The sequence below is a fragment of the Lytechinus variegatus genome, chromosome 16, assembly GCF_018143015.1.
Source record: "Lytechinus variegatus isolate NC3 chromosome 16, Lvar_3.0, whole genome shotgun sequence".
In the NCBI taxonomy this organism is placed as follows: domain Eukaryota; kingdom Metazoa; phylum Echinodermata; class Echinoidea; order Temnopleuroida; family Toxopneustidae; genus Lytechinus; species Lytechinus variegatus.
Window position 1 is genome coordinate 30,410,426 of NC_054755.1, and position 11,322 is coordinate 30,421,747.

General features: G+C 37.4%; 1 protein-coding gene across 1 annotated transcript; it reads left to right on the top strand.

The window, feature by feature from the left end:
• Positions 1-6,560: 6,560 nt before the first annotated feature.
• LOC121429537 lies at positions 6,561-7,862 on the top strand. The gene has a single exon (XM_041626596.1). The coding sequence runs from the start codon at positions 6,561-6,563 to the stop codon at positions 7,860-7,862; it is 1,302 nt and encodes a 433-aa protein (XP_041482530.1).
• Positions 7,863-11,322: the final 3,460 nt, after the last annotated feature.

Here is an 11,322-nt window from a genome sequence, read left to right on the forward strand (position 1 = left end):
AATTTTTAGTGTTATGCTTGTTGAATTTTTCTCTTTTTATTCAAATCAAGTTTATGTCGGGGTGGACTTGTCCTTTAATGTAAGTTTTTTTTTCGTTCATAATATATTGAATATGAAAATAATATATGAGTAATCAATGTTTATGAGTGCGATCGTTCCGGAAATTGCACGAGCGTGTAAGTTGAAATAATCAATTCAACAACGCAAAGCGGAGTTGAGTAAATTTCTTCGACTTGCTACAAATGTAGTATTCGAACGGTCGCACGAATGACAAAACATGAAATATTTGTTTTATACACACACGATTTGAAGACCAAATACCAAAAAAAAATTGGAAGTATAAGACCTATGAAGGAATAAGACTAGTGTATAGATCTACCCCAGTCTACTTTTGAGCCTTTTATCTTTCCAAATATTATTTCATCTATGCGTGATATAATTTGTAGCGCAGTGATGCGGGTACGCGCATGTAGTTATTGTGGAGGCACAGGATATGGTAAGCGCATTCATTGAGTTTTGGATCTATTGCACTTCCTGCTCTCTTGCTCGAGCGTGCGATAATCGACTATTGCACGGGTGCCATGTTTTGGAGTCCTATAGCTGACCAAATATCATAGACCCTCTTTTCCACATTAATATCATAAAATCTGTCCTAATGGAGTATTTACTTAAAGGGGAAGTTCACCCTGACAAAAAGTTTATTGTAAAAATAGCAGAAAAAATAATAAAAAATATCGCCGAAGGTTTGAGAAAAATTCATAAAATAATTAAAAAGTTATTAGAATTTTAATTATTTGATTTGTGACGTCATATGCGAGCAGCATTCCTACATATCGAATGTTAAAAAATCAATGAAATGTCATTTTCTCAGAAAATTGAAAATGGTTTTCACTGTACCTGTCGTATATCAATAGACAAATCATTTCACACCCGATGATGAAAAGAAAACAAAATTAAGTCATCAGAAACCATTAAAAATTTAAAATTCATGCATTTTATATTACATAACACATGGGGCAGCTGCTCGTTTATGACGTCACAAATCCAAAACTTTTAACTCTAATAACTTTCTTACTATTTAACGAATTTTCCTCAAACCTTCACCAATATTTTTTACTATTTCTGCTATATTTACAGCAAAGTTTTCCTCAGGGTGAACTTCCCCTTTAATACCTGGTGTTACACAAGCTTTGGCTCTGTCTGCAAATGAAAGATAGGGAAATGCATCTGAACCTGGGATTCGATTGGTGATTTCTTCTACGGTATACTTCTCCGAGGGGTGCCACTCATCTCCTTCTGTCTCTTTGTCGCAGATTATCCGCATTGATGCTGATACAGCATGGGTACCTTAGGTGTAGTTACGGTTGTAAGATTGAATTGTGAAAGAAATCGAATTGGTGGTATTAAGCAATCGTCTCAAAATATGAGAAGTGCACTGCACTTCTCTGTCCCTCCCCTCTTCTTCCCCTAACCCCCCCTTCCACCTTAATGCTGTTTGTATTTATTTGTAAACAAAAGCTCTACATATCATTACGACCCAGTGTTTTTTGTGTGTAATGAAACTAAGTTTATTTAGGGTCTTGCCTTTTGTACAAGCTTGGCTTTTTTCGGCAAGACCCTCCGTTTTACTTTCAAATACAAATGTCATATTAGGTTTTTTTTATTTGTTAAATCATGTTCCTTAAGTCTAAGATTATGTTATATATATTTTATTATGTTTTGCAGTATTTTCGACCTTGTCATGTTATATTTATCATTCTTATGTTGTGAAACGGAAATCAATAAAATCAAATCAAATCAAATCAAATATAATCCATATTACCAGAAAAATTGGGAAAAATAAATAACTAATTTTGGCAACGTTGAATTTCGGCCGAGTGTCACAATCGATGAACGATGATGTGTAAGAAAAAAAATTAAACGGACACCCCCTCCCCCTTACAAGAATCTTATAACATGACTCTATTTGAGCTCTTTGTTGATGATGTTTTCCGTTAAACATGAATACATTTTTTTAATTTTTTAAATCATACCATTAGGTATTTATATAATGATCAATGCCGACCTGCGGGATGTCTAAATGCGTTGAGGTATTACAAAACGATCGAGCGACCGCCATTATTCGTTAATACCCCCAACCCCCTCCCGATTGTAATCTCATAATTTTTAAAAGATGCAATTTTTAGTTCGAGCAATAGTAATTAGATAATGCCACTGCAGCTAGTCACCCTGTCCATTTTCGTTAATTCGTTTGGTCCAAAATGCATTTTCTTCTAATATCAGAGGGGGAGGGGTTAAGGGGGATTGCAAGGGTAAAAGTGAGGAGAGGATAGGCCAGGTGAGTCGTAATGATATATTTGGTCAGTGGATAAGTCACCGGACTTTGAACAAAGAGGTCTGGGGTTCAAATCCCACCATGGTACTTGCGTCCTTTGACAAAGGGTTTATCTACATTTGCCACTCTCCACCCTGGTCATGCTAGTGTAGTTAATGGGTACCCGGTAGAAAGGAATTTATCGAATGATCGAGCCCCTGATTAGGGTAACAGTGCTCATGGGGTAATCGTATGCGCAGCTTAGAAACATTGTATTCAGCACTATATATTTGCATATTATTATCATCATTATCTTTATTAGCGTTATTATTATCATTATCACCATCATCACTACTGATGCTGCTACTACTTCAACTACTACTACTACTACTACTACTACTACTACTACTACTACTACTACTACTACTACTACTACTACTACTACTACTACTACTACTACTACTACTACTTCTACTACTACTACTTCTACTACTACTACTACTACTACTACTACTACAACTACTTCTACTACTACTACTACTACTTTTTTTTTCAATTCAAATTCAAATTACTACTACTGCTATATACTGCTGCTACTACTACTACTACTATTATTATTATACACCTCTACTACTACTACTACTACTACTACTACTACTACTACTACTACTTCTACTACTACTACTGCTACTACTACTACTACTACTACTACTACTACTGCTACTACTACTACTACTACTACTACTACTACTACTGCTACTGTTGCTACTACTACTACTACTATTATTATACATCTCTACTACTACTACTACCACTACTACTACTACTACTACTATTACTACTACTACTACATACTACTACTATTACTGCTACTTCTACTACTACTACTACTACTACTACTACTACTACTACTACTACTTCTACTACTACTACTACTACCACCACCACCACCACCACCGTCCCGCTATCAATGTATGCATGGAAAGAAATGACTTACCAAGATTGCAAATTACAAACCACAGCAAATAATCCACCGTCATGGCTATGGTGACAAGAACCTCTTAACAGAATTGTCAAACTAAAACCCATTTCATTCTATTAAATACAGAAGAAGACAATAACGTTTCCCATAATCAATACAGAAAAGAAAAAAATATTGATTTTTTAAAATGAAATTTGTCTTCATTACATTTCACTTGAATAAAAATTAGAGAGAAAAGAAAGGGAGACGGGGAAACAAATATCGTGGTGAGTTTTAAATCTCTCAGACAGTGCCCTTAATGAATACTCTTTATAACATTTATGATAGATTATATGATTTTCATTAAACGGAAGAAATATATATAAAGTGTCACCTATAATGTAAAAAAGTCATATAATCTCCTAAGTAATTGTGGAAATGATAAATCGACATGAAAGAAATGTTAAACTTTGTCAAAAAGAGTGCATATGTGATGGTGTGCGTGTGTGTTAGCAGGTGTGTGTGAGAGAGAGAGATAGAGAGAGAATAAAGGGTGCATCTACTACAGTTATCATTATACATACTCGACGATGATATAACAGTCAATAAAGAGTGAAATAAAAAATAGATTTTTTAAATACTACCATAAGCTTTCAAACGTAAAACGAAGGTGATGAGATCAGAAAGTGGAATGAATGTAATGAAACAGACTTTCGTCTCGTCTGATGAATTATGAATTTTTTTTACGACACCTTGCGAAGATTGTAGACTCTAAACTTTCTCATTAATTGACTTTTATTATCATGTTGATCATGATGACTTTCAACCTATAGTAGTGTACTTTGCATGACTATTCATTCAATGATAAAAATAAGTTTCAAAATTCAATTCAATTCAGTTCAGTTCAATTGATTATTCACTCAAATTCAAATAAGTTAAAAATATAATGTACAATGGAAAACAATTAGGAGTGCATAAAATAATACAAAATTTCATTATATTATAAATAAACAAAGCATTACCTTGATTAAATCCTGGACCCATCACAATACGTCCATGATTAAATATAGGCTTCCTCGCTCAATTTAACATTCAAATGATTTAATTAAACGTTATGATCACTTGATTTCGCGATAGGCATAATCGCCTCGTTGTTTGTCGTTGTGATTAAATTATTTGTCACTTGAATTCATTTCCCGCGCAAAATGATTATCAAACAAGACACCAGAATGTAAAAAAACAACACAAAAACAAAATAAAACCATCATGAAATCAAATGAATTCGCAAGCATAACAGTCTTTTCGCATGTGGGGTCATTATTTCTGAAAAAAAAAAAGAATCTTCAGATGAGTGACCTGTATCGGCAACAGAAACGCTGTTAGCGTAACACATGCGCTAACAAAGGCTTCTGTTACAACCGGTAATGTCGCCGCGATGGCTAATGTCAAAGTAACCCATTAACAATATCTTGGATCAACACTTGACATCACAATCTGTATATCATTTTTCATTAACAAATCAGCTACTAACATAATGGGTAGAATGACCGCTGCACAGAAGGCACAGGAAGCACTGTTATAGCACCGTTAGGCACGAGTGTTGTTATAGGGGAATTGAGTTAGGCAAAATCTATAATTTGTGCCTAGTGATCTAGATTTAGTTATGATTATTTGCACATTCTACAAGTTTAAAATCTTGTCTAGGAAAGGGTAAATGAATGTAATTCATTATTATATAGGACTTAAAAATGTCCTTATTATTACAGTTTAAACATGAAATGAAAGCAAGTAGTAAATACACATTTATTAATTTAATGTAAAATATATTGAATAAGCTTTAAAAAGATAAATAAAATTAGCCTATCATATACGATTGAGATTCTGTACCAAAAAATGCAATCCCACTTTTCATCAGTTTCTTTTGTTTGAAAATGCTCTTCACAGACTTCACTCATCATGTTCATGATAAGATTTTGCCAATGATGATTATCATGCGATAAATTTCATCAGCTATTGTTCTTCTTTCTAATGTAGAATCTATTCTTAAACATCTCTTTAAACACTTAAACAAATGATATATCTTGGAAGAAAAAACATGATGAAAAAGGATTATATCTTGGCACTAATCAACACCCCCCGCTAAGGCGTATTCCAGGATGGAGAAAATGATACGGTTTGAAAAGTAAAGTGAGACAAACAAAACACTGACAAATTGATAAAAATTGGAAATGAATATAAAAATTTATGGTATCTTAAAATTTTGCACTATAGGCCCTATTTCGGTGAAATTTATATTCATGTCTTCAGGAATATGCAATGAGGGTCTGTTGTATCATACAAAATCAGGTTTATTTAAATTTTGTCCACCCAGAATATTTCTTCAAATATCATCATTTTGTTACTCGGGCGACACACACATTTAAGACAATTACGAGTTCATTTCAATAAAAACAGAAAAAGGGGAAACATGCTGCTCAGTAATATAATTTGCAAAATACAGTGTTAAATTTCTTATATTCAAGAATTTCGTTATTTTTTTATCAGATTTTGATGACGTGTTCAGCAATTTGGTCATCTAATTTTGCTCCATCTATTCATAAATTGCTGTGTGGGCCCGGAATACCCCTTTAATTCGGTCGAGGTCTATCTTAATTTGCTTGGTAGGCCTATAGAAGGGGAGACAAGTTTAAAAGTGAGAAATTATTCACTAACATCGTCATTATTGGTGCCCTTAGCACTGATTCTATTAACATTAGCGCCACTGTTATGCTGGGCCTTTTATTATTAGATTATTAGGAATTCGGCTAATCTTCTGTGAGTTTATCGATACCGGTAGGCCATCTTTTAGTGCCCTGTTAATGAAAACAATGCGTCTAGCGGTGGTCGCCCATGAAAGGTGTGACTGGCCCTACTGTTAGCGTTCTGTTACGCTGGATTGTTACACAGAGCATGCAAAATAATTTTTTTTACACATGTGAATTCATTTAAAATATGTTATTTATATTTTAAGTATTTGCATGGAAATTAAGAAATGGGCATTTAAAATCATATGTTGCATGCATGGCGTGGCAGCAGAGCTGTTTAGTCAAATGGATTCACCTATATTCAAGCACGTTTTAGATTAGTGCATTTGATTTAAGATGTTAAAGCAAATATGAGATCGACGCCGCATGCAAGGTCGCACTTAGCAGGCTCGAACGTGATGAGAGCCTACCCGAGCGCACACGGTTATCTCCGGCCCAGGTAACTGAGCTTTTGAGTTTTGTTTTGCAATCTACGTATTTCATGTTTGCCGGCAATTTCTACGAACAGCAAGAAGGAGCAGCCATGGGCAGCCCTGTTTCCGCGGTGATCGCTAACCTGTTCATGGAAGCTTTTGAGGAACGTGCGCTGAGTAGTTGCCCGCCCGACTGCGCCCCTAGAGTTTGGAAGCGATACGTAGATGACACGTTTATCATCACGCATAGATCCGCCGCCGATGACCTTTTGAGCCACATGAATTCGCAGCAGCCCTCCATCCGTTTTACCATGGAGATGGAGTGCAACGAGCGCATTGCCTTTCTAGACATTTTGGTGCACCGTGACACCAGCGGCCGACTGTACACCACCGTATACAGGAAGCCTACGCACACCGATCAGTACATTGCTTATGATTCGCATCACCCGAAGTCCGTTAAGCGCGGGGTAGTGAAGTGTCTTTACGACAGAGCTTCACGCATCGTTACTAAGCCCCATTGCACAGCTACAGAGAAGCAACACATCACCTCGGCTCTTATTTCTAACGGTTACCCGCGCTCCTTCGTTAACCGCGTCGCTAAGAAGAGCGCCCCGTCCGAACAGCTTGCGCAATTTAAATCCGCTATAGTAATCCCGTTTGTTGATGGTATCGCGCATCTTCTCCGCCGGCGCTTGGAGAGGCATGGCATCCGAGTTATATTTAAGTCCGACAGCATCCGCAGCCAGCTGGTCCGTCCGAAAGACCGCCCGATCCCCGACAGACGCGATGGGGTTGTTTATAAGATCCCTTGCTCGACCTGCGACAAAGTCTACATCGGTGAGACTGGTAGACCTGTGGGGGAACGCATGAAGGAACATCGCCGTGATGTTCGGCTTAGGCGCACCGATAGCTCTGCTGTTGCAGAACATGCTTGGGACTCCGATCATCCACCTAACTGGGATGAGGTCAGCTGCATCGCCAATGATAAGCATTGGTATACGCGGCGCATTAAGGAAGCGATCCAGATCCGTTTGCACCCGAGCAATATCAACAGGGACAGCGGCATTGAGATCCCTGATGAATGGTTACCTACCATCCGACGGCATACTGCATCCACGGTTCACAGCGCGCGGCGCCCGCACCAGCGGGTGCCTGACACCAGCGCGGACGCTGATTGGCCGGCTGCATCGGCCAATCACAGCGCGCGGTGCACGCCCGAGCGGGCACCAAGCACCAGCGCGGACCCTGATTGGCCAGCGGCTCCGGCCAATCACAGCGCGGCTCACGCCCGAGTGGAGCCGGACAATAGCTCCCGACGCTATATAACCCGTGCGCAGCAGCGTCTTTGCTCATTGCCTGACGAAGTCTAGCAGCTTGCAGACGAAACGTCGCTTTCCTACTACGTTTGCTACATCGTGAGACAACTGGTTATTTCTTCTACTCAATATGAGATATGTTGATTATTTGGCAATTCTATTTCATGTATAGGCATACTTTCCTGTTTGTAATGTATTGAAAAAATGTTATGGAATGTACTAGAATAATAATGCTTTTTTCTTGAATAAAGGCAGAATAAAGGTACTAGTTGATGGTAATGAGCCGCCCCTTAAAAATCTGTCATGCTTGACATACAGAGGATCGCTCATGAAATTGAATAAAGTTGAATATATTGAATAAAATATGCATTAAAAAAAGAACATGTCAGTGGCGAATCCACTTTTGAGCACAGTGTTTTTTCTTCAATTAACTGGAATATTTCATGCATAGGCGACTGTGGACCCTTCTTTATACTTGTCAAATTTTCCTTGAACAAATGACCTCGATTTTGAAAAGGTCTTTTTTTTATTTGGTTGTCAAATGTCCCCTGTACAAAATGCCCTCCCCCAACCTTGGAACTTGTATATAAGTTGAAAAGAATAAAAAAAGAAGAAAGTATAGTAATTGAGGAAAGTGTCAACGCAGTCAGCATTGTCGGGTGAAAAGGAAGCTTAATATTACAGATTTGTCCTTAATACCTTTGTAAACGAAAACACTTTGCAAACGATGCAAAAATTCGCTTTATGATGAAAACTAAAAGGAACTTGTGAAAATTCCAATTTGGGCAACCTCTCCCCCCAAGAATCAAATAAACCACAATGCACAATTCTAATTTTATTTTCAATATTTTTATACCTCTCATGCATAATAAACGAATTATATAATTATCATTAATTTGAACTCTCATAAATGAAATTGGTTGCTCAAGCAATCCTATCGGTCATTGCTGATTGAATTGAATGCGCAATGGCTGAATTTGATTGCTCAAATTTAGAATAAAAAAGTACATTGGTTAATTTGTATCACTATCAACGAACCTCTTTGCCTTAGAACGACATCAAAGCGCCCGGAGGGGGGGGGGGGGCCACTTACATTGACGAGTGGATACCATGCGCGACCAAAAAAAACACGTAAAAAGGATGTCTTTTTCACGATAGGGCACGTTACATACGTAACGTGATAAGGGTGTCAATAACACAAAAATAATGAAAAAAGGGTATTTATTTCGCTGGGAAAATTACGTGTAAGTTAGGGTCGAATTTGCGGGGATGATAAAACAAAATTAAAATGTTTTATAAAGGAAGTCCTTTTTGCCCCAACACTTCGTGTTTAAAGTCCGATTTGCGCGAGGTGTAGAAGGTGAGGTCATACTAAACCAAATAAGGTAAAGCCGACGACCGAAGGACCAGTAACAATAAAACATTCCTGTACTTGTTGGGTTCATTTCAGGGAATATTTGCCAAGAATATCGTTTTGTTTCCAATACTTGTTAAGGGTAGGGTTTCACACGCTAATAATTGTTAAGGGTGCATTTTCAGAACATGGAAATTACGTGTTTAGGGTGCTTTTCGAGACCCCTTGGTCGCGCATGGTATCCACTCGTGAATGGAAGTGCCCCCCCCCCCCCCCGGGCTAAGCGCGTAGCATGGGAGGGGGGTGCGGTCGCTCCCCCAAAAGAAAGAAAATGAAGGGAAAAAGAGAGGAGAAAATGAAAAGCGAAGGGAAGAAAGGTAGCTTTGTGGGTTTTTTCTTTCTATTCTTTACTTTTTTTCTCAAAAAGAGAAACTCCTTCACTCTTGCTCTAAATTTTATGAATTTGCTTCCGCGCTGAGAATATTGCAGTTCACCTTTGTTTCCCTCACCCTTTCTCCGAGACTAACCCTGTTTTTCTTGCATTTTCTGTGATTCATGAATTTCGCATAATTCAGCATAAGTAATTTTCGGGCCGGATGAGCTAAAAAGTTAATGAATGTAATTCTTGAAACGTAGACATAAGGGTAATCCTCTACATAGTAATTGGGTATCATTTTGAAAGGCACGGAGATCCTGAAAGTTTGGGCTCTTACCACGGATTTCAGTAACTTTAAACTGTTATTGCAAACTTGCCATTACCAGAGGCGTCGATTATGGGGGGCAGGGGCGATCGCCCCACTAATGAAAATATTGGGGGGGGGGGGCAAACATATCGTTTTGCCCCCCAATAATTCCGCATGTGCTAAAAATAAAATAAAATTGTAATGTTACACAGAAATCAGCAAGCGAGATTGAGATACACAACTTGTTCTTCGTCTAAAATCGTGCTCAAAATGTCCACTTTTCAGATTGGAATATCAAAAAATTTCAGCTCGCGCTTCGCGCTCGCATCATTTCTGAAACAAAAACCCATACTTTTCATGATTAAATAGGTGAATATGGTCCCGTTTTCAGTTCTAAACCTCAAAAGAACTCCCACTTCGATTTGCAATAATCTTTTGTTGGATATATATCTTGTTCTATATTAAAAACGTCCATTAAACTAATTTTTTTTTTCATATCGAAATATCAAAATTTTCAGCTTGCGCTTCGCGCTCGCATTAATCTGCTGGTGAGATATGTATATATATATATACACACATGTATATATATACACACATATATATATATATATATATGTACACATATATATAGGCACATGTGTGTGTGTGAGTTTGTTTTGTGTGATCGAGCGCCTTTGGAAAATTGATTCATGATTTTGCCCCCAATCTGAAAAATGGATCGACGCCCCTGGCCATTACAACTAGTTTTATGGGTACCTGATATCTATAGGCTGAAGTTGTATAATTTATTTGCAACATGCTTACAAACCAAACTTGATAAAATCAGTAACCACTGACCTTGGACCTAGTGTTCAGAGAAGTATAGAAATAAGTAATTCTTAGATGTGCTTTACTGATAAGCTGAAAATCAAGATGAATTTAAATTTAGTTGCGTTTGAATGAAACTATTTCTGCAATAAGCCATTCAAGACAGTAAGAACCCCAAAGAAATACAAGAAAGATATTGTGACATCAAATAATTATTTTATTGTCCATATAATATATATTATTCCATATCTCAAAGACTCAAACATGCAAACAATGAAATAACCAATGTCATCAAATAACATGAAAATCATACTTTTCTATGATACTTGACATATATTAATATATTCACAAGAGCTAAACAGAGGTAACCTCTATATCAAGGCCCCGTCACATATTGCCATGGAATGATATCATCTAAACAATTTTCATAAGAGTTGCATGTCAGCAAGTTTAATCATGTCCACAGCTTTAAGGTGACCACACACCAAGCACGGTTTATGACCTGTTTCTCTTTCTTCTTAAAAGACAGTATAACATTTCATGCAAAGATTAGAGCACAGAACATATCGATGCTTTTATGAAAAATATACGACTACATAATTCCTTCTTCGACAAAGAGGTATGGAGCAAATCAGAATCCTAATCATGGTGATGTTATACAAATCGGAGG

Coding starts and splice junctions, on each gene's coding strand:
- LOC121429537 (XM_041626596.1), top strand. CDS start 6,561: ATGTTTGCCGGCAATTTCTACGAACAGCAAGAAGGAGCAGCCATGGGC.